The 22,931-nt window shown below is 52.6% G+C and overlaps 2 protein-coding genes across 5 annotated transcripts in view; one reads left to right on the top strand and one right to left on the bottom strand.

Moving 5' to 3' along the window:
• Positions 1–944: 944 nt before the first annotated feature.
• Positions 945–8,501, bottom strand: MRPL48 (mitochondrial ribosomal protein L48). 3 transcript variants are annotated; one of them, XM_035570380.2, is made up of 8 exons: positions 8,429–8,501; positions 7,501–7,553; positions 7,135–7,172; positions 6,071–6,156; positions 5,139–5,311; positions 3,494–3,596; positions 2,490–2,579; positions 945–1,208 (listed from the first exon to the last, which is right to left on the bottom strand). In XM_035570380.2, the coding sequence occupies exons 1-8, from the start codon at positions 8,447–8,449 to the stop codon at positions 1,134–1,136; spliced, it is 639 nt and encodes a 212-aa protein (XP_035426273.1). In that variant the 5' UTR covers positions 8,450–8,501; the 3' UTR covers positions 945–1,133. The 3 variants fall into 3 exon arrangements, with proteins under 3 accessions (XP_035426273.1, XP_035426272.1, XP_035426269.1); XM_035570379.1 differs by having other exon boundaries at positions 7,769–8,462; XM_035570376.2 differs by lacking the exon at positions 8,429–8,501 and adding an exon at positions 8,004–8,282.
• Positions 8,502–14,722: 6,221 nt separating this feature from the next.
• RAB6A (RAB6A, member RAS oncogene family) overlaps positions 14,723–22,931 on the top strand; it is a 56,679-nt gene continuing 48,470 nt past the window's right edge. Inside the window, exon 1 of one of the 2 annotated variants that reach the window (XM_035570374.2) lies at positions 14,723–15,027. In XM_035570374.2, coding sequence (XP_035426267.1) covers positions 14,958–15,027 — 70 coding nt within the window. In that variant the 5' untranslated portion in view covers positions 14,723–14,957. The remainder of the gene's footprint in view (positions 15,028–22,931) is intronic. The other variant, XM_035570375.2, reaches the window with a different exon arrangement.

Here is a 22,931-nt window from a genome sequence, read left to right as displayed (position 1 = left end):
GGTCGAGTTTACAGGTCTGAAAACCTGTGAACTCGGCCTAATTCTGCCTTCACAACAGCGGCACATCTCCCCCTAATACACGAGAAGGTTCCCTTGCACAAAACGAACACAAGAAGGGAATCAGACTTGGATCTTACTTGCCCTCCCTGCCCAAGCGTGGACAAGAGGCACCATCCTGGGAAATTCCTCAGACTGCTTTGCACTTGGTCCTTTCGAGGCACACCAATTTCTCCCCTTCCAAACGGCTGTTGTAAAAAGAAGACTGACTTCAGAGATCCAAGGGAAAACGCATCCTTTGTGGCGTGAAAGGCAAATCAGAAACGGAGGAGCGATTTTGCGTACGCTGCCTGCCAAACGGCTCCAACCTTCCTGCCTCTGCCCTCTGAGGCTTTTTGCTGTTACTCAGTGATTGTTCAGCTGCTCGGGGATGATCAGCCCCGACCCTCCCAGGGCTCTGAGGCTCCATTCACGTTGGCAAAGCTCTGATTGAAGCAGCTGTACGAGAATAACACAATGTTCCAGCCTTCAGCTGCAGTAAAGAGCAGGATGGTCCCTTCCACATCAGTAGCATCCGGGAGAATTTGCTTGCAGCAACAGGAGAGTGGTTGCAGGAGTCTGTTTGGGCTGGGAGGACAGGGGCTCCTCCTCGTAGCAAAGTCCCTGCTGGCTGCCACCTTTTTGACTGACAAAAGACAACCAGTTCTCCAACGCTAGATCTCTAAGCCTTGAGGTTTAAGCCTTCGATTCTGAATTTGAGCAGAGATTTGCCTCAGCAAGCAGTGCAGGTTAGCACAATGACCTAGCGATTTCTGCAGGCTTAAACCTGCAGAAACGTTCACAAACCAAAAGCAAAACATGCAGAAAAAAAAACAAAACAGAAGAACTGAGAAAAGTGAAACATTTCACTGTGGACCCCATTCCCCCAGAGAAAAAAAACCAGACGGTTATAAACACATGTATTGCTTTTTATTGAGACGGGATGCTTGAGGACAGGGGAAATTTCTTTTAAGTCACAAATTTATCAATACAGCGCTCGTAAAGCCACCTTCTGGAGGCTCGAGCAGCTGGAGAGGAGAAGCACGGCGTTCCCAGGGATGGCTCTGAAAGGGACGGACGGAGTGTTCTTCCTCCTCTCAGCTCATCTGCGCTAGCAGCTCCTCAAGTTCGGGTCGGGCCTTCAACCGGCTCTTGAAGTCAGCTTCTGTGTGCTGTGGAGGGAGGTGAAAACCAAGCAGATCAAGATCACCTTGATTACTTTTTCAAGTCAAAAGGAAGATCAACCCTCTCCTAAAGAGGAATCGATGAAGAGCAAAATGAAAGAAAGCCAACTGAAGCAAGCGGGACCCCTTCCTGGCAAGCACCAGGCCGTGCGTCGTCACCGCGCGGCCGCTCGGCAGTTCAGCCTTGTCGGTTCCTCCTCACCCAGCTACCTGCTGCAGGGCTGCTGAGGTGAGGAGGCGCATTTGCCACACCAAAATTTACCACAGGGTAAACAGAAAACTGGGGCAAGCTGCTGACCTTGCGTTAAGTGCAGCTACCAAAGCAAAGTACGCTTTCTTCAAGTGAGAAATTACATTCTGGAAGAGAGAGCACTGGTGTTGTGCTCAAGAAGTCAGCTGAAGACGTCCAGACCTGCCTCTTTCTCCCGAATTTTAGAAGAGCATCCCGAAGCTCAAATCTCTTCTGCGTTGCCAGTCTCACGGAGCCAGCTTGGGTCTTTCCCAAGGGCTTCCTGCAGCAGACCGCAATGACTTTGCGAGTGGCACAATGTCACAGCTCTCCCTCCAGAGACTAAGCCATCAGCCAAAATTTAAAAAAAAAAAGAGGCAGTCCTAGAGCAGGGATGGGACTGGGACCAAAGCAAAGCAGATTGCTGGACTCGAGAGACCTCCTCCTATACTCCGCTTTGCAGATATGGAAATAATTAAATACGCTACAAAGGCCAATGAAGGGAACTGTTTGCACATTTGAATTTAGCGTACTGCTTTCCCTTTCCTGCTGCAAAAATCTACTCCCTGAATAAAAAACCCCCCTTCTGCAGAAAACAAGCAGAACCCCTTCCAGAACTCCCTCAAAACAGGGCGCAGTTTTTGGCTTTCCCATCTCAGCTTTGCTACCAACTGCTCCACGCAATTCCTGATGATTCCCAGACAAGTGGCTGGGGATTCTGACTCGCAGGGAATCCGCACGAGCGAAGGAAAACAACTTGTAACTTGCCATCCCCTACAAACCTCTGGGACTGGCTGGGAAGGCGCCTTCTGCGGCACTGATTCCAGAAGGCTAAAAGGGAAATAAAACTCATCAAGTGTTAGAGGGAACGGTTTTTGATAGATCGAGTGAGGGCCTGGTTCTGGGAGACCGTGGGTATCCGTAAGTCTAGAGCAGACGCTGGCAGCCTCGGGAACAGGTCCCGTGCTTTTCAGAGCGAATTCACACCAAGCATCACACCCGCTTCGTAAACGCGGAGGCGTCAGTAAAACGAAACATACCTCTTTCACTAGCAGATGGACCCCTTCGGGCTGGTTGCTCTGAACGATTTCCAGAAGTATTGGAGCAAACGTTGAACTCAGCCCGCTGACCTGAGAGGATAAATGAAGTACTGCGGGAGCAGAACACCAAACGCAGAACGGACTTGGTTTTTTTTTGTTTGTTTTTTTTTTTACTAACAGCACGGGAAGAGTCCACTCCAGCACGCGCCAAGGGCTGTCAACCACTTCATTACGGAAGCAGGCTGCTTCACGTGCTCACCTCTCACGCACAGCACAGCCCAGAGCTCTTGTTCTGGCTCTCCTCCGTGATTGCTACGCTTCCTGTCCCTCTCCTCCAGCTGTGTGACAGCTTTCGCCCCCGCAGGCTCTACTGCACTGTTCACTCTCAGCGGAAGCACACTTCCAGCCCCTTTTCCACGTTGCAGAGATGCATGGAAGTAGACGCAGGGAGCCTTAACCACGCACGAAGGTCGTCTTTACTTCAGGTGAGGCTAATAAAAGCTGCCAGGGCAAACCTGCAAGCGCCAGCATTAACCTCACGCTGACCCTCTAGAGAAAAAGTCTGCCTCAAGGTTTAGAATGTAATTCGGCAGAGCAAGGAACACGCTATACAGGAGGAAAGAATCATTTAGCAGAGATGCTCATCTCAATTAGTTGCACAAATCTGAAACTGATGCTGGCAGTATTTGTCCATTTCATCTAGTTTGTCCAACTGTTCATCCTTAAACGTCATTTTTCTACCCCTTCTGTCAAGCACTCTGCACAAAACAGGTAATATATCTGGCTGAGGCAGACAATCCAGGAACCCCTTCTCTGTCTTCTACTTTCTGAGTAGAAATACCAAGAAACCTAATTAGACTTCTTCGTGCTTCAATTTACGCGCAAGTTACACACAAATGACACAAATTCGGGACTTAACTCCTCCTGTCAATGGGATTGTGAGAGCCTGAGAGGGGAGGTGCTGTACACGGAGCGCAGCACTGGAAACAAAGCCCAGCTCGTACCTGGATAACCCTCTGGTGGGTAGTAAGGACCGCGTCCAGCTGCATTTTGGAACCTCGCTCTTCCAAGAACAGCACTTCGTTGGTTTTGGTGGGCGTGGCGTAGCTGCGGGAAGCACAGGTCAGGGCTTAGGACAGGGAGACTGGCGCTACCTCACGGGAATGAATCAACTTCCAGCAGCAGAGAATGTGGAAGGAGATTAACTTTTCATGAGAAATTAATTATGCAAACAATGTATCGTGCAAATCAAGCACTGGCAGAAGCTGGGGGTTTTACTGGAAAGAGATAAGGGAGAAGCTTGCAGCACTAGAGCCAGAAGAAACCTCTCTCAGCTACAAACATCAGCCCAGGAAGAGAACTTTTGATTTCTTTATAACTGAAGGGGAGCTTTAAAGCAAAACTTCTGGCTGAACCACCACACCTGCTTCTGATCTCCCACGCCACTCCGAGCACCACCTCACAATCTCCACCTGCTCCAATTTTTCACCCGGAAGAATATTTCCTTCTCCCCCATTTTGCCTCGCCGACTGCGAGGCTTTTAAAGCACAAATCACTTCTTTCTGCCTACGCTGAACTTCGCACATCAAGTCCGGCCTCAGGGGGCACAGGCACGATGCGAGGTAAAGACACTTCACGCTGGGAGTGCTTTCAGTAGCCTGAGGCTGGGGGATTTCCCTGATTTTCCCTTTCAAGCACATCACCACGGCCAGCGTTAGAATTTCCTTAGAGTTGCTGCGTATCCTTCTTGATAGATACAGAGGAGCTGCTGACGTGTCTCAGCTTTTAGCGCACAGAGAGACCCCAAACAAGTGATCTGTGAATTCCGGATTTCAGATCCACGTCCGACAGTTCAGCAAAGTGGATGAACAGGACGAAAAACGATTTTTTGATAGGTTTAACCAGCACGAAGCCTGAACCACCGCTCATACTCAGAGGTACACTTGAAGGGGGACATTTCAAGTAACTGCCACTAGTATTTTTACTTCCTTACAGCAACATAGTGTCTCTCTCACTGACTACAGTTCCTCAGATGCACTGCAGAAGCCAAGAAGCTCTATAACACTCTTAGAACTCACTCAAACCACCAAAGCTGCCATCAGGGGTGCACCTGCTTCAGAGATCTGCTGTGCCACTGAAGCATCCTTTACTAAAGCACCCGCTGCTGAGCTAACGTTGCGGGTAGCTCTCCCAAAACCTTCACCGTGGATTTCCCAAGCTCACGCTGGTTTGTTTAGCACCACTTGCTCGTTGCACAATGTATGTGCAGAGGGACGAGCCTGGATGAAACGCTATAAAGCGAAAAAACAGCAGCAGAAGTCAGCGATATTTATGCCTGCGTTCCTGGGCTCAGCACCCCCACGCTTAAGCTTTTTTCTCAGAGGAATGAAGCTACTTCTTCCTTGAGATTTGTTCAGTCAGTGCCTGAACAGTTCCGCTTCAGCCTGCCATAAATAAAAAAAACTCCACAGACAAACAAGAGAGCTAGCAGAGAACACCAGGCAGATGACATGAGGTTTGGATTTGTAGGTGGGAATCTATCACAAAGATCATCTCGTGCCCTTTACTGCAAGGCATCATCGTCTACAAGCCTCACAATGCAACGCGATTGCAAGGGATGGCAAACGCACAGAGCCACGTTCTTTGTACCTTTCGCTCACTCTGATGGAGAACTGGTTGCAGAGTTTATGCACATACTGAGCAAAACGCTCCACGAGACACATATCATAGGAAGTCATCTGGATATTGACATCCCCGTACTCATACTCGGTCCCAGCATTTATCTCTTTCATCTGTACTTTATCCTTTTTCCTCTTTGGAACCTGTATTAAGGGGAAAAAAAAAAAAAAAAAAAAAAGCATCTCCTTCTGAATGCAGCTGGAAATAAAATACATTAACCCTTGCCAAACACAGGAGACTGCACTACTCTCATCTGACAAAGGTTTGCTGAACTATGCTGAACACATCACAGCCCATCTGTGCTCGCTTTCCCTAGCTATAAAACGGGGCTGACGTTATCTTAGCAGATGTTCCCAAGTTGAGCAGCTCAGCTCTTGGATGGCAGAACCACAGAAGTCACAGAGAAAATACGTGCCTACCATGATTAATTTCTTCTTCCAGGAGAAACCAAAGGTGAGAAAACAAACTGCTTTTATTTCAGCTCCCGCCTCCGAGGCGGCTCCCTGGATGAGTTATCGTTACCTCATTTTGCAAAAAAAAAAAACCTGTCTTCCTTCCAAATTTCAGGGAATGTAAAAAGTTTAAATGCAAATAAGAGCCGCTCACAACGCTCGGCAACGATTTGAAGTTGGTTTGTCAACTTCACCATCAGGAAGACATTCCCCACTCCCAGGCTACTCGTTAATTTAAACAGGAGCGTAGTGGACAAAAGAAAGTATTTGGGCAGCGCTGTACTTCATGTGCTGTAACAGTTTCTACTGAGAGATGTAGCAGCAAACTGTTACCTGCCTCCTTTTTAATACGGTTCACCAGCCACGGATTTAATAATATCAACGTTTTAATCAGCCTGTAAATAGACGGGTCTGTGAAAGCAAGAAGAGTAAGGGAGTTTTTATGCCTACCTCCTTTGGGAGTAGATGTTTATACTTCCCAATGCCGTGTGTAGGACGGGATTTGTACTGTCTGTGGCAGCTCACGAGGGCACCACCTTAAAATCAAAGCAGAGCAAACACGTTTTCTGCCGAACAGCACACATCCCTTCTTAGAACAAACACCCACGGGTGCTTCACAAGCCCAGAATCCTTTCTGGGGACAAGAATTTGTCCTTAGTTCTTTGAGGGAAGGCAAAGGCAGACCAAGGCTTCAGCGGTCTCTACCCCACGCGAGCAGCTCGTGTATCCCATCGGGCTTGCTACAATTCACAGTCGGTTACGGTGAGCAACCCGTAAGGGAGGTAGAGATTAAAAGCGACTCATTTCCCAGGCAAATTCTCAAGCAAACAAAACAAAATAAAAAAAGAGGCAGGCTTGTCAGCACCAGTGGATGGCGAGGATCCTAATGAAATGTTACATCTGTCTCCGCTTACATGACAGCAGCGATGTTGTTATGATGGATCTGAGCCCGCTTAATTTTAAATCCAGCCTGTTCAAATATTCATATGCTAGGAAGCCAAATCAAAATGGCATCAGTTTTTATTTATACTTCCTTCTCCAGAGTAAAATGAAACCCTCAACAGCTTTCATTTTAATAAACGAAGCTCAGAACAGCAAAGAGAAACTGAGCACCAAGGATCTAAGCCACTTGGTTACACTTTGCCTCCATGTCAAAATCAAATTCTACTTCAAATTTAAACAGAGGACTCCACCAGCTCAACAAATGTTAAAGTGGAACCTCCTGTGGGTATAACTCACTTCCTGGGCAGCAGTAGAGCAACAGGGGCTGGCTGGTGCCACCCTGCAGAGTAACCCCACGAACAGGAGCATCTGCCCAGCCAAGAAAGGGGAAACAGGAGAAAAGGTTAGGGAAAAAAAAGGTATAGGTGGAAGCGCAACAGCACATGCTCAGGTTATTTAACCAGCCAAAACGTGACTGACAAAAAAAAAATCAAAAGGAGACGTGAACACTCAAATGTGAAATATTTGTGTAGATAAAGTTTGTCTTGCATTGGATTAGCGAGAAGCCTTACCTGCAGCACACAGACGGCTTTCTCGGGGTGTTGCTGCTCTGTAGGAAACAAGATAATCATTAAAACTCCAATCTCACACAGCTATAGAAACACTACATATCTGGCCAATCTCCTCAGCAAAGCCCCAAATCCATCAGCCACAGATCAGATCCTGCTACCAGAGACTCTCTCCTGTTCTCATCCTAGAGGTGTTTCACCTCCCTGATTTCAGCTGAAAGTCTTCCCTTCACAATTAGAAAACTTTCCTTATCAAAAAGTACTTTTAAAAATCATATATGTCTTCTGACCCAGTCTGTAGCAGCGATCGAGTGTTCTTAACCCCTTATGCTGCGTTTTATTTAACAGATTTGATTTCAAACCACTCACCTGCTAAGAGCAAACACCTGCTTTAGCAGCATTCCCTTCTTCAGGCAGAGCACCTGCACCGCAGTCACAAAGCAAACTCAGTGAATTTTCAGAGGCACCTCCCAGAATATACCCCTCGAAACAACACCCCAAACCCTCTGAACGCGCCAACAAACCTCCCAATCCACCCACAGCTACTGATCCCCACAACACCACCGCGACACAGAGGAAAGTGACAAAGGAGGAGGGTGATGGTGACTACAACGAGTTTCTCCCGCACCCCCCTCACCTTCCTTTGAAGGAGTTGGGGTAGGAGATCCTCCTCCCTGCGGTTACAGATCCCACTCATCCCTCGCACCGCCCCAACGTCTCCAGGCTACAACAGCCACGCGAACAACCCTTGTGCTCGTCCCAGCTCCACGTGGACCAGCGACAACGCAGCTCGTCCATGGCAGAGCGAAAAAGGGAGCGTTGCTCTGCTGTCACCACAGCCCTGGTGGGCTGCATCTGGTTAACATCCTCACCTTGCCACCAGAGAGATACGGGGTGGAGAGGACCGGAGATCTGAAGGGTCCCTGATGGTGGTGACAGGGCTGGGAGCTGTCCTGGACCCTGTGGCACTGGGGTGGTCCCTGGGCTCCCAGGGAGGGGTGGGGAGGCCCTACACCTCCAGACCCACCTCCAGTAACAGAATCTGGGTCTGTCACAGAATCATTAGGGTTGGAAAAGCCCTCCAGGATCACCTGGCCCAACCACCCCCCTACCACCACTGTCACCCACCAAACCATGTCCCCAAGCACCACGTCCAACCTTGCCTTGAACACCCCCAGGGACGGGGACTCCACCACCTCCCTGGGCAACCCGTCCCAACGTCTGACGGCCCTTTCTGAGAAGAAATGTCTCCTCATTTCTCCCAATTTCCGACCTAATTCACCTCCCACCCCGTTACCTTGCACCCCGCCGCGCTCATCCCCACAGAGCCGCGTCCGCCGCCCAAAGCGCTCCCCCCGCACCCCGCGGCCCCCGCCCCGCGTTCCGCCGCCCGTCCCCTTTCCTTTTGGGGCGTTATAGGGCGAAACCCCGGCGGTGGGGGAGCCGCAGGGGGATGGAGGATGGAGGAGGGATGGCGGCAGGCGGCGGGGCTGTGTGGGGAAAATGTCTGCTTGTGCTGACGGGGGAGGGCAGAGACCGCCATAACGGGCATTTGTACAGCGCAGGAGCAAACGGGACACTCCTGCTGCGTGGAAGGGAAAACACATTATCCTTGTCCCTATCTTTGTCCCTCTTTTTGTCTCTGTCCCTGTCTTTGTCTTTGTTCCTGTCCCTGTCTTTGTCCCTGTCCCAGTCCTTGTCCCCACGCCAGGGCCAGCGCGGCGCACCCAACCCTGCCCGCTCGCCGCTTCGTCTCCCTATTCGCCGCCCGCCTCCGCGGTCTGATTGGTTCTCCCCCTCGCTTCTGGCAGTGTGATTGGTCTTCCCCTCTCTTCTCGCAATCCGATTGGTCTTTCGCTGTGTCCATCAATACCAGCCGCACGCCGCTGCGTCGCGGCTCGGCGGCCATGTTGAGCGTGGCGCGCTGAGCGCAGCCAGCCCGGCCCCGCCCCAGCGCGGAGCGGCGGCCATCTTGAGTGTGGCCCGCGCGGCGGCGGCCATGTTAGGGCGGCGCAGGGGCGCTGTGAGGGGAGCGGGGCTGTGGGGCTGGCAGCCATGGGGGTCGTCCCTGTCAGCCCTCAGGCGGCCCAGCTCCGTCCCCTCCGGCTGTAGGATCACAGCCAGCACCCAGCAGGCTCCCCCCAGGCTCCGTTCTCCTGCCTGAGGGGCGCTTGGGGTCGTCCTGGGCTGAGGGGATGCTCCTAAAGCTATCGGGGGCAGCCCTGCTGCCCAGAGCACAGAAAAGTTTTATTTTTAGTGCTTGCAGAGGCAGGACCGGACCTTAGCCCTTAGTAAACATCCACGTAGCAGTTACAGGGTCAGCTGTGTCCATGCTGGCAGGAGGCCAGAGGCCTCGAGCCTGAAGGAGGAGGATTGAACAGCATTGGGGGCCTGCAGCAGGCACGCGTGTGGCCTGTGGGAGAAATAAACACGATTGTATTTTATTTTATTTTTTTTGAAGCAGGGTGCTCTGCTGAGGTAAATCCTGCCTTACTGCCCGCACTTTTATCCCTGTTTCTGTCCCTCTCAAGGCAATTCCCTAAAATATTTTAAATGGAAAGAGCGGGGCTGGCAGAAGCCTCTCTGATTTATATATAATGCCTGTTTATCGCTGAGAGGAGGTGGGCGAGGAGGTCTGCCTGGAAAAAACAACACAATCACACCTCGATTCCTCTTAAACAACAACAAAAAAAAGGGTGTCAGCTCCTTACGGTTTAATGGAACTGGAGAGACCCTTGCAGGGTCTTGGCTGTCCCTGCCACCCTTCTTAGCCCTCTGCTGCTCCTCTTCTTCACCAACCCAAACCTTCATTTCCCCTAAGCTCTTCCCCACACTTCAACCTGGCCCCAATTTCCCAGTTCTTGCCTGGCAGATGCTCCTGGGGCTGAGCCCCCATCTCAGCGCCCTCCTTCCCAGGCAGCAGCTGCCTGGCAGCGTGGTTTCAGGTCAGGATTTAAAGCCCCGCGGACTGATGGCTGCCCCGATTGCTTTTGGCTGGAGCTGGCAGGGCTCATGATGGACTTTCTCACTCTCTCTTTAGAGTTTCATCAGCGTTCGTTGGCATGGCAAGTCTCCACAGCCGACCAGACTCGTGTGTCTGCTTCCTGCTCTGTCATCCACCCTGCCAGCCCTTGTCCTTGCTTGCTGAGTGCACGGAGCTCCCAACGCGCTCTCGACACCCCCAGGTATGCGTGGAGGGAGGAGAAGAAAGGTGAGAGAACAAGGTTCCACGCAAAAACAGAGCCCAGGTGGGCTTTATGCCGTGTGCAGAGCTGTTCTGTCCCCTCCACCCACGGTCTGGGCTCAGCACCACCTTTGCATTCAGCCTCCCTGCTTTGCGAGGACGCAGGCTCCCAGACCTGGGCCGCGTTTTCGTGGCACTCCCTGGACACGACAAAGCTGCTCGTGTGGACCAGATGTTGTCCTGCCCTTTGATCTCTCCTCCGCAGCCCCAGGCAGGGCCACCTTGGCAATGACGCTTGTTTGATAACCCCAAGGCGCTTTCAGCGAGGAGCGCTGCTGGAGTTTGAGCTGGGTTCAGACCTACACTCCCATTCCAGGAGGGCTGGGCTTCTCCTCGGGTAAACTTTGAAGCCGTGGACGCAAGGCCGTGCTTGAGGAGGGACGGCTGTGCCTAGAGGGGAATTAACCGACCCCATTAATTTATGGGGTGAGGCCGTGACAAGCGCTGCAATTACGAGCGTGTCATGCCCACGATGGTGCTTTATTCCATGGCCTCAAATGCTGTGTGTTCCTGGAGGGGAGCTTTCCCCCCCCGATACCCTTTAATACCTCTCCCCTCCTGGGCACTAACCTTTTGGCCACCCACGAAACATTTCTGAGGATGGAGCATTGCCCCAGACCGAGCTCGGGGTACAGCAATCCCTGCCAAACACACAACAGGAATCCCCCCCATCTCTTAACGGCCTACATGTCTCAGTGAAACAAAGAGTCCACCCCTTAATTGCAGAGTTTCCATGAGGTCTGCCTTAGACTGATGAATTTTAAGGCCAAAAGGGACTGTTAAATGACGTAATCTGGTTTCCTGCAGGTTGCAGGCTATAGATTTCCGCAGCCTTACAGCTGTATGGAGACAGATCACCCCTGGTTTGACGAAAGCATCTTTCTGACAAAGGCTCCTGCTCTTGATTTCGCCTGGATACAAAGAGGGCTCTGCTCTTGGCAGCTTGTTCTGCCAGCCGAGAACACTCTCAGTTAAAGACGCGGACCTTATTTCCAACGTGAACGTGCCCCGGCTCCTGCTCCCAGCCGCTGCTTCTTGTCGTGCCTTTCTTTGCCTCATGAATCGTTTCAGAGCCAGGTAACCCAACACCTGCTGAGACTGTTTCCAGGAGCGGAGCCTGCTTCTTTTTTTTTGTGTGTGACTTTTGGAAAAAGAAACAAAGGTTTTTGCATTGTTCCTTTCCCCCCGGTGGGGAACTAAACCCAAACCATCCCCCTTCTCTGTACATCCCCCTTCTCTGTACATCCTCCCTTCTCTGTTTCTAAAAAACCAGAGGTCTCTCCTTCCTCTCGAGGCTCTCCCAGCCGCTGAGAGAAGCCACGGCCAGGCTTTATTCCATCCAGGGTTTATTCCATCCATCCATCTCCTTCTGCTCCGCTGCGGATTTCTTCCCCTGTCATCCAGCCGGGTGCACCGCCGCGTGCCCTGCCATCGACCCGGCGCGGTGCACAGCACAAGGAGGGCTGGCAGAGACGATGCTCGAGCGCTTTGGAGCCTTCCACCAGGCTGTTCCTGCCCCTTCTCTTTCAGTCCACCCTCTATCGTGCTGCGTGGAAGGGCAGAGCTGGGTCCTAGGAGAGTTGCGGTGCAGTGCAGTCTCCACTTCTTTTTTGACTTGTCTGGTTACAAGACCAAAAAGCATTTAAATACACCTCGGAAGAAATCCCCCTCTGAGGTGCACATCTCCCTCTCTCCTGTCTTCTGCAGGGCTTCTTAGGGCCACCTGTAGGGCCTGCAGGAGTCAGGGGATGATCTCCCGTGGCTTCAATGAACGGAGCAGGTCCCTGAACTGCTGGATCTCCGAATCCTCATCTCGGTCCCCTGCCAGTCCCTCAGGCCGAAACCGCTCGGGCAGGCAGTACAAAGTGTTTACTTTGCCGGTCCTAAAGAGATGCGGAGCCCGAGCAGGGCTTTTGGACAGAGCAGCGATCAAAATAATTGTTAGCAGCAGTCAAGACTCATCCCTGGTGGAGAGCCTTTCCCCGGGATCAGAGGGAAAGATCCCGGCATCCATCCAGGCACGTAAACAAGGACAATACACGGATTTAAAAAGACGTTGAAATGATTTAAGTCCGGTCTCTGCCAGTCTAAATGTCCTTTCCTCACCATGTCAGAGAGCAGACGTAACGACCGGCGCCGCAGCGCTGCCCAAGAAGCGCTCCCAGATGCTGAGTGCAGAGCACAATGCGAACTCCTGCCTATTAAAGCCTACCTGAATTTAACCACCTTATTAAAGGCGCGTTTTCGCTTTCAGTTCCCTGGCAGTTCAAGGCCTGGAGAAGAAAAAACAGCTCGGAAGCGGTTAATCGCGTTAAGGGAATACAGATTAAATAACCAGAAATGGAAAGGACAAACCAGTTTTTTTTTTTCAGAACGCCCTCTAATTCCGCACCTGGGCTGCGGGTGCTGCTCGGGCTGGGATTTGTGGCAAAACCCCAGGTCCCCAGAGCAGGAAGGTTCAACGAGCGTCTGCGTTCGCATCCAGAGGACGTGCCAGGAGACCCCAAAGGACATTGACGGCCAGGACGAGCTACCCGCAGGTAAATAAATAATCGCTGGGCCTTTGTGCCCCCTTCGGCTACGTGGACCACGTCCAAATCCGGAACAGCCTGAGGCAGCTGGGAGCCTCCTCTGCTGCTGAACCTTGAGGGCAAGGCAGCCAAAATGGGGAGAAACGGGCAAAAGACAGCTAAAGGAGGGCTTGCCCTAGGTTAACTGGATACGGTTCATAAAAAAAAGAAAAGGAAAAAGGAAAAACGAAAAGGAAAAAAAAAAAAGGCCCAGATTTCCCTCTTTTCCTACAAACGAAGACATTTTGATGAAACCAGCCGGGGGTGGCAGCTTCCTGGAGGAGCCTCTGGAGACGTTTTGGGCCGTGTTTGTTTCCTCGGGACCTGGAAGTGCCGAAGGCCACCAAGAGCTTCCTGAATTTCCGCACGCGCCGGGGCCGCGGCGTCGCTCGGGGCCCAGGCACCGGCTCAGGCGCCCGAGAAACCGCCGCGGATTTTGACGGGAGCGAGAAGCAGAAATAGAGGCGTGAGGTTTCGGCGTCTGCTCGCAGCATCGCAGCCGGAGGGGGGGGGAGGATTTGATGTTTCCACTCGGGGAGGGAGGCGGAGGAAGAGGAGCGCTTGGAGGAGAGTATGGGGAGCGCTTTCCGTCCGCCTCCACGCTGCTTCCAGCCGTCAGTAGGCTCCAGAGCGAACACCCCCAGCACCCAGGACCACCCCTCCCCGCCATCGTTAGGCTCCAGAGTGAACACCCCCAGTACCCAGGACCCCGCCATCGTTAGGCTCCAGAGCGAACACCCCCAGTACCCAGGACCACCTCTCCCCGCCATCGTTAGGCTCCAGAGTGAACAGCCCCCAGTATCCAGGACCCCCGCCATCGTTAGGCTCCAGAGCGAACACCCCCAGTACCCAGGACCCCGCCATCGTTAGGCTCCAGAGTGAACACCCCCAGCACCCAGGACCCCGCCATCGTTAGGCTCCAGAGCGAACACCCCCAGTACCCAGGACCACCTCTCCCCGCCATCGTTAGGCTCCAGAGTGAACAGCCCCCAGTATCCAGGACCCCCGCCATCGTTAGGCTCCAGAGCGAACACCCCCCAGTACCCAGGACCCCGCCATCGTTAGGCTCCAGAGTGAACACCCCCAGCACCCAGGACCACCTCTCCCCGCCATTGTTAGGCTCCAGAGTGAACACCCCCAGCACCCAGGACCACCTCTCCCCGCCATCGCTAGGCTCCAGAGTGAACACCCCCAGTACCCAGGACCACCTCTCCCCGCCATCGTTAGGCTCCAGAGTGAACACCCCCAGTATTGAGGACCACCACTTCCATCCCTCGTTAGGCTCCAGAGCGAACACCCCCAGCACCCAGGACCACCTCTCCCCGCCATCGTTAGGCTCCAGAGCGAACACCCCCCAACATCCAGGACTCCCGCCATCATGAGGCTCCGGAGTGAACACCCCCCAGTATCCAGGACCCCCGCCATCATGAGGCTCCAGAGTGAACACCCCCAGTACCCAGGACCCCGCCATCGTTAGGCTCCAGAGTGAACACCCCCCAGTACCCAGGACCCTCACCGCCGTTAGGCTCTGGAGTGAACACCCCCAGTATTGAGGACCACCACTTCCATCCCTCGTTAGGCTCCAGAGCGAACACCCCCAGCACCCAGGACCACCTCTCCCCGCCATCGTTAGGCTCCAGAGTGAACACCCCCCCCACCCCCATTGAAGCCCCGCCCCCCCCCGCCCCCTGATTGGCTCCGCGGCCGGGCGCCGAAGGGCGGGGCGCCGAAGGGCGGGGGCCGCGGCGCGCATGCGCAGAGGAGGAGGAGGAGGGGGGCGGTGACGGGCGGAGCCCCGCGGCGGCGGCGGCTGCGTGAGGTGGGGGCGGGAGCGCGGCCCTGAGGGGAGCGGCGGCGGCGCCTCAAGCTCCGGCAGCTCCCCGAGCCTCTTCCCGGGAGGGGGAAAAAAAGGGGGGGGAAAAAAAAAAAATAAAAAAATAACAATAATATAGCCGGGGAAGCAGAGAGCTCGCTGGGGGGGGGAGGCTGCCGGCGGCGGCACCAGCGGCACCATGTCGGCGGGCGGCGACTTCGGGAACCCGCTGCGGAAATTCAAGCTGGTCTTCCTGGGCGAGCAGAGCGGTGAGGAGCGGGGTTTGGGGGGATCTGAGGGGGGTTCGGGGCAGATCTGTGTGGGGACTGCCCCTGGGGGGGGGGCGTTGGGGGGGGGGGGGTTTGACGGGGGTGCCCCCCCCCCCCCGAGGGGGTATTTGAGGGGGGCTGCCTCCGGGGGGATTGGGTAAATTTTGAAATAAATTAAAGTGTAAGCGTTTAGGGGGGGGTATCTTTTATATTTATTTATTTATTTATTTTTTTTTTTTGGGGGGGGGGGGGTCCTGTAATGGGTCCTCCCCACCTCCCCCCACCCCCCATCAGCTCCCTTTCAGGGGAGCGGGGCCCGGCTGCTGATTCATCAGCCCTTAAAATCCTTCAAATTCAAAAAAAAAAAAAAAAATCCCTGAAATTCGAGCCAATGGGGTTCTTTTCTTCCCGGCCTTCTGATTTAAGAAATAAATAAATGCGCTCCTTTCTCGGGAGAGCCCCCCCCCGGCGACGTCCCCAGGGCAGCGGTGAGTTTTTGGGGTGCCCTTCGGGGGGGGGGGGGGGGGGCTCGGGGCCATCCCTGCTGATTTTTGGCACGGGAACAAAAAATCTGCGGCTGTCAGGGTGGGGTGCCGGCCCCCCCCCAGCCACCTTTGGTCCCTGTGTGGCAGCAGATGACGAAACACCTCGGCTTTTCTCCCCCAGTGCCTCGCAGCCCGGCGTTTCCTCGCCCCTATGGAGGCGAGCCCGGCCATAAAGCTGCTCCTAAACCCAAATATTTTATTTTTCACGTACACCATCAGTTCCCTTTAGCCTGCTCCTTCCACCCTCTTATTTTTTCCCCTTCCCGTTAGCAATTTAGGGAGCACAAGTTCAACTCGGCGATTTCTTTTTGGGGGAGTCGCCGGCTCGGCTCGGTGCTGCTTGGCCAGCCATTTTCTGAGGATTTGGGAAGAGGGGCATGTGTAGGGGATGCTCTTGGCTTTATTTTTGTTTCCCCTCCGAGTGGTTTGTTAATCTGAATTAAAAATCAGCCGTGCGTTTGCAAAATGCTGTGTTTTCCTGTATTTCTGAGCTTCAGTCGGGGTTTGGTGCATCTTAAATCTCAGCAGCTCTTGGATTGCACGTGAATTTCTCGGCTATCTGTTCCAGCAGGCGCATCTTCAGATAGCTCCTTCCTCCAGCCTAGCCGTGGTTTTTTTTTTTTTTTTTTTTCCCCTCCCAGCTAATCGTCTGTGTTTATACCGGGAGCTCGTGAATAATTCCCGTTGATAGCCTCAAATCTGGAGAGACTTGAGGGGGGAGAGAGATGGGGTTTTACGGGTGTAGCGTAAGAAAATACTGCTCATGAAATACCCGGAGCGCTGCTGCTGTGACCGGCTTGCAAATGCCTTCGAGCTGGCTTTAACGTGGCCCTGCTGGCAGCTGCGGTGCGGGATTGAGACCTGCCTTTGTCTGGGCTCCTGGGCGCTGACGGTACCACAGCGGCGCGGCCACGCAGCCCCCAGGTGCCGCAGCCCGGCCGTGCTCCCTGCCCCGACGCCGTTCTCGGATGGTTCTGGCATGAGGAGGGAAAAAATGCCTTTTTTATTTCGGGGCCGAATCTCTTCGGGTGGCGCTGGCGTGATGTAATGCTGTGTTTTTTTTTTTTTTTTTTTTCTTCCTGGTGTCCAAAGCGTGACTCGCTCCCCTTAACGTGTGGTTCCTGGAAGAATAAATGTCCTAATAATGCTCCTCTGTGTCATGGAGGTAATTCAGGAGCGCCTCTCGTTCTGCCAAGGGATTTTGAGCAGGTTTTGCTTCCGTGCACCCCCCTCATCGCTTGCCATTTTGAAGGCGAAAGGAAAATGTAGATTGTTTTTTAAAATAACAGCGGTTTTATGAACCCGCACGTCTCTTTGTACAACTGTTGCAGCGGGCTGCTGCGTTCCCTCCCTGCGCAGCCCAAAGGTTGCCTGCCCTGCTGGAAGGCCGTAATTCAAGCTCTCCTCCTGCCGCTCGGAGGGGTGCTGGGTGCTTCTGCTTCGTTTGCATTCGGGGACCCGGCGGTGGCAAAGGAAAACCTTCCGAAGGGCTGCGATGCCGCCGGGGCCGCTCCGGTAACCGTCTGCGGTACGGTTAAGAAATCCTTAACCCGAGCTCGGCGCTGCGCGGGCGTTCCAGCCCTGCCGCGTCTCTTCCGACCTAGACGGTTCTGTGGCGGTGCGGCAGAGGCAGGGTCTCGCCGTGTAGGGTCTGGAAGCGTTGCTGGGTGATGCGACTGGAATCGGAGCCTGCTGGGTGGCTGCAGCCCGTGCCTCCTGCCGCTCTCCTCAGCCATATTGCGGGAGCTCCGCGCCGCTCGCGCGGACTGCGGTGATTCCTCCTCGTTATGCAGCTCACCGCTAGGTGCGGATCCTCTCCCCCGTGCCAAGATGATGATGTTCTTTTTTCTTTTTTGTTTTTTTTTTTTTTTTTAAGAAACCTTTCTCCCCTCGCTGCCCGAATCCCTCCCAAGCCTTTCCCTCTCCCGCGCCCGTCGCTTTTTTTTTTTTTTTTTTTATTGTCTGCCTCTCGTGCCTTTTATCGCGCCAGCTCCTTGAGGAAGCTGCCGCCCCGCTGCAGGGAGGCAGGTCGCTCGCCGCTCCCCCGGGATTTCCTGCAAGTCATCGCCTCAGCTCCGCGGCCCCCGCGCCGGCCAGCGAAGCCTGGGCTCTTGCCGCATGCAGCGAGGATTCATCGCGAGCCCGCAACGTAATCCGCATCCAGCTCGAGGAGAAAGAAAGAAATTTCTGCCTCCTCTTTTTTTTTTAATTTTTATAAACTTGTAGTAGTACAAGGGTACGGCGCTGGGCAGCGAGCAGGAAGGCAGCTCCGCCAGCGCTTGCCTTAATTGAATTACTTTTTCTCAATGATTGCAGCTTACAGAGCTCAGTGGTTTTAAATATGCTAATCTTTGCTGAAAAGGCAGAGAGCTCGGTGCTGGGGGGAATTAGATAGAGCTATTGTGTTTAAAAATAAAATAAAATAAAAATCGTGCGCTTCTTACTGCCTTTGATCTTGTTTTATCAGGTGACTTTCATCAGCCCTAATGCCTCAAGCTTAAGGAATTCTGATTCCTGGGCCACAGCAGTGAGTGCACACATCACCTGTGCTGGGGTAGCTCACCATAAATACAGTTTACACTCAAATACGACGTATTTAATTTTATTTTGCCAATGAACGCCTCTCCTTCCCTCAATTTTTGACGGAGGGGGCAGAACTGGCCGCTGGGGCGCTGTAATAGCAATATTCTCTCCTCACGTGGCTTTCTGATGCAGCTTTTATTGGCGAGCGAGTCTGAAGGGCATCGACACGTACAGAAAGCAAAAGAAGCCCCCGTCGTCTCGTACTGCCTTGCGTAAGATCCCAAATAAATAAAAACAGAACCAACCAGCCATTTTTGTCGGGAACCGAGATGTTGACACCGAAAATGCTGATGAGTACGATATAAGAACAGGTAGGATGTAACAGTTCGGAAACCGCCGCTGAACCACAGCGTTATGTAACGGTGTCGGTACGGGCAGCGCCGAGCCCGATAATTAACTAGATAATTGGAGAACTGCAGGTGGGTTGGGTGTGAGGCTGGCCCAGCGCTGAGCGCTGCCCCTAAGACCGGCGGCCCTGGGCAACTTGCAGCTCGTTTGTGAGGAGTTCTCTGCCTCGCAAGCTCCTGGCAGCCGTCAACTTGTCCCTTTGCCACCCGTTAACTTCCCAGCGTCTTGATTTTCTCGCGGCCGTGTCTCCGTGTGCTTGGCTTTGTGTTCGGGCTGGACGCGTTTGTCACAAGTCACCGGGCTTCGTTTTCTTGGGTTCTCCTGAATTTCGTCCTCCTCTTCTCCACCTGTGAAATAACCGCTCCAAGAAGCGTGTCGGGCCTGGAGAAGGAGGCTGGAGTTCTTCGTGGTGCCTTTTCTCCTGGTGCCTTTTGATTCCTGCCTGTTTGTGGAAGGAAGGAGAGCGACCTGAAGAAGCTAGATCCTTTCTTCAAAGGAAAAAGAGCTGCACCTCTCTGCACTTCAGGGGTTTTTTCTGTGTCCAAGAAATAATTTGTGAACTTAGAAGAATAGGGTCTTCTGATCCCGTGGCGTAAAATAACGGGGTTTTATCTGCAGCTCTTCATTTGGCGCCTCTTGGCACGCAGTCCAGCTTCTGCGAGGCTGATGGCCGAGCCTTTCGCTGAAGATGTGAGGCTAAGGGAGGAAGGCAGGGTGAGGAACGTCACCGCTAGCAGATCGCTTAGCGTTTGGAAATCCTCAGTGCCTGCAGTTCTCGGTCATTTTTGGAGGCTTCACCATTCCGTAAAAATCTGCTTTGTGCAGTCCCTTTTTGAAATGTGTACCTCCCCGTTGACCACGCGGAATTCAGTTCAGGTGTATAAAGGCATCTGCTGATTAAAACCAACCAAAAACTACCCGCCAGAACAAGCAAAATGCCTCTCAATGGTGTGAAACATGGCTCAGAAATCAAATTCTGCTGTCTTGACGTGAACGCTATAAGGCTTTTTTTCACGACAACGTCTGAAACTCATCATTTGAGTCCTGCAAGCTGCAGGAAAAGGTTCCTTGTGACAGAGGCATGTTTCTGAAAGGGTGTAGGAGCTCGTTCATCTCTTCCCCTACGGGACAGGGCAGAACAAAATACAGATGTTATCTGGAAATGAATGGATATGATCATAATTACGAGTTTGACGCATTAGTGTAAATTATTTATGCAGGTCTGACAAAAAAAGTCTCATCGGATGACTGACAGCCGAAACACGGACTGGAAGGGAAAGTGGGATTTTTCAGCTCTGATTTCTTGATGTATTTGCTGAGCTTACGAAGAGTTGAAAAGCTAAATGGGTTCTCTTCTCGGCACAGAACAAACTCTGCTGGATTCGAAAATATCGAAGGGCCCAAGGCCAGCAAATGATCAAATCAGTTAGTGTACATCAGGCATTTTCTTTCCTGTTTGAAGCTGGATAGGCTGAATTTGTGTTAGGATATTCAAGTAATGTTAACTGGGGCAGGTTTTTGGTGCATTTCATTCAAATTCTTCTTACCCAGATGCAGCTTAGTGCGTCACAAAGTAAAAAAAATGCTAATCTGGGAAGCAAATATTGTATCCAGCTGAACTGAAATGAGTGTTTTTCACCTGTGTGAACAAGATACTGGTTCACACAGCTTCTGGCTGCCCTGGGGCTGCCTCCTGTTGGCTTTTTTTGGCAGAGTCTGGTCCTCAGGTGAGGAAGGAAATCCTGGTTCATCTGCGAAGCTCAGCAGTAGCGTTTGCTTAATTTGACTTCCGAACCAGGGTGTAACTTTCTTTTTGTTCCCAGCCAGCCCTTTCTGCTGGCCTCCTGTTACGCTGCGGTGAGTCAGAGCTGCCCGAGGGCCGGTGCGTGGTTTCCCACTCCCCTGCACGCTTTGAAAAGGCTCCTCGGGCTTCTGGCGCGCGCGGGGGACGCCGTCTGGTTCAGTGCACACGAGGGAAGCTGAGGAACGCCCTAGGTACTGGCCAGAGGTTTGAGTTTTATTGTAGTTTTTTTTTTACAGAGCCAAACCCCAAATCCTTAAGACTTGGTGATGATGAGAACCGGTTAAAATGAGCCGTTTTTGGCCACGTCCGAGCTTCTTTGGTCCCATCACCAAGACCGGAGCTGGCAGTGCCACCACAGCGGGTGACTGCGGGCGGATCCTGCGTGGCCCTGGCTCCTTGCTGGAGTTCCTTGCTTTCGCTTCAGTGCCTGGCATTGGGGCATACTCGTGGGAGTTTCCGGAGATGCCAGTATCCCTGGAGATGCCACTCAGCTCTTCTGAGACTGGTGGGCTCGTAGCGTTCTCATCCAGACGTGTGTAGGAGTCATCAACGCGCAGGATTAAGGCTTCGGTTGAAGTCTGAAGCATATTTGCCCAGAACTGAAAGAGTCTGGAAGAAATCAGCTGTGTCAGGGGAGGCGCGGGTAAATCTGCTGCTGAGAAAATGTTCTTCACTTTCACTTGGTCTCACTTAGGTCTTGAATTTCCTTAAACCTTTGCGCTAGTAATGTTTGTGACCGTATAAATGGGCACTGCTCACCCTGCTAAGCGATGTTTTTTAATGATTTGCTTCTAGGAGAGCCGTCAGCTATTGCTGCAGCACAACCCCCCTGCTCCACCGGCCCTGTAATTAATGCAGGGGCCGGTTTATTCCATTTCTCTAAATGCTTCCTGTTATGCTTCCTGTGCCTGCCTCTGTCTAGGTTTGAGTTACGGCCAATTCATTTTCTTAATGTTCGTGATGCGGGCAACACAAAGGGAAGGGAAATTAAATCTAGACTGGATGTGCAGCTAAAAGGAGAGGGGCCCTCGGAGGGTGTAGTCTTGCTGGCGGAGCTCCAAGCAGGGGCTGATGCAGGATTGACGGCGTTCCTGGGAGAACTGGGTTCCTTTATCCCTGCCAAGGGGTCTGAGTAGCTGCTGCTGGGGTTAGGGAGCGAATTCCTGCTGGTGGGGGGAGAGTTGGGCCCTGCAGAGGCTCTGAAGCTGTCTGCAGAGAAACGGGCAGGCAACGTTGCATTAATTTCACTGCAGAAATGTCCTTGCAGCTTGTAGGGCTGGGAGCTTCCTTTGTTTTAACGAAGACACTGGCTTCTCCGGGAGGAGAAAATACTCAGTACTGCCTCTGCCCTCTTCTGCCAGCGCAGCAATGGCTGCGAGAAGCCCACCTGTCAGGACGGGGAGATATTTTCTCCGTCTTGACAGAAGGGAGGCTTAGCAGAGGGAATCTGAGCTGGATGGGCGATTGAATCATCCAGCGAGCGGCGGAGGAAATGGAGAGGAAAAAAATTTATTGTAAGTGCTGCGAGCAGAAGCGTGGTGTGCACGCAGATCGATAAATTTTGGGGAGAGCAGCGTGAGCTCAGGAGCAGGAAAGAGGGCGTTCGATTAGAAACGCAGGTAAGTGGAGAACGCTTTCTTTGGGAAAAGCAACCGAATCTGCAGGTAATGTTTCCTGATGGATGCAGTCGCTATTGTGGAGGCAGAGGAACAGGGCTTAACTTCCACGGGTAACAGAACTAATTGGCAGTGAAGCACTGTGCTGCATTATCTTCTCGTTCAAAGGAAGTTCTGACCTCTTCTTGACTTTCCTAGACAGGAACAGGCGCGTCCTCCTGCTACATGTTCACGGCCTTGTATTTATGTTGTCTGTATTAGATGATTTTTTTTTTTTTCCTCTGGTTTCAGACTGATGCATTTGTTCTTGAAGCAGTTTTCGAGCGTTGTGTGTCCTTGGCGCTCTCAAAATGGCTGAAAATCACTTCATGGCTCCGGAAAAGCTGCAGTGGCTTTACTAAAGCTGAGCTTCTGCTTGCTTGGGTAAAGCCAGGAGCAGCTCTCAGCGTAGCAGGTGAACGCAGCAGGAGGAGGCTCCAATTAAAATGGCCGTGGAAAGTTTGGCTTTGGCGTGTCATCTCAAGGAAGCACTGAGATGTTTTGCCTCTCCTCCTGACCTCCGAATGCCTTGTCATAGAATATCCCGAGTTGGAAGAGACCCGCAAGGATCATCGAATCCAACTCCTGGCTCCACGCAGGCCTACCCAAAAACCAGAATTCAAAGAACTACAAAAATGGAAGGAATTGCCAAAAAGGCCTTACAAACAAGGCCCCTCAGGCTGGGGCTCTTTTCAGCCCTGTTTCCAGCCCCAGCCACCATTTCAAGCTCCTGTAACGCCTTCTCAGCTTTCCAAGCTGCCCCTTCATGTCTATCCTTTATGTATTTGATTCATAATCGTGTTCCCATCCTTTCTGTTCTTCCAACTTTCTCATTTTTTTTGAGTTATCTCTTGCCTCTTTGCTAAGCAGTCATTTGAGTGCCTTTTATCCACCACCATGCAATTAACGTGGTGACCATAGTCCTTTTTCCACTTCTTTATTTTTAGCTGCCTTTAAACCTCGATGGCC

The sequence above is a fragment of the Cygnus atratus genome, chromosome 1, assembly GCF_013377495.2.
Source record: "Cygnus atratus isolate AKBS03 ecotype Queensland, Australia chromosome 1, CAtr_DNAZoo_HiC_assembly, whole genome shotgun sequence".
Classification (NCBI taxonomy): domain Eukaryota; kingdom Metazoa; phylum Chordata; class Aves; order Anseriformes; family Anatidae; genus Cygnus; species Cygnus atratus.
Note: the sequence above shows the minus strand (reverse complement) of the source record. Positions and strands in the feature narration are given on the sequence as shown.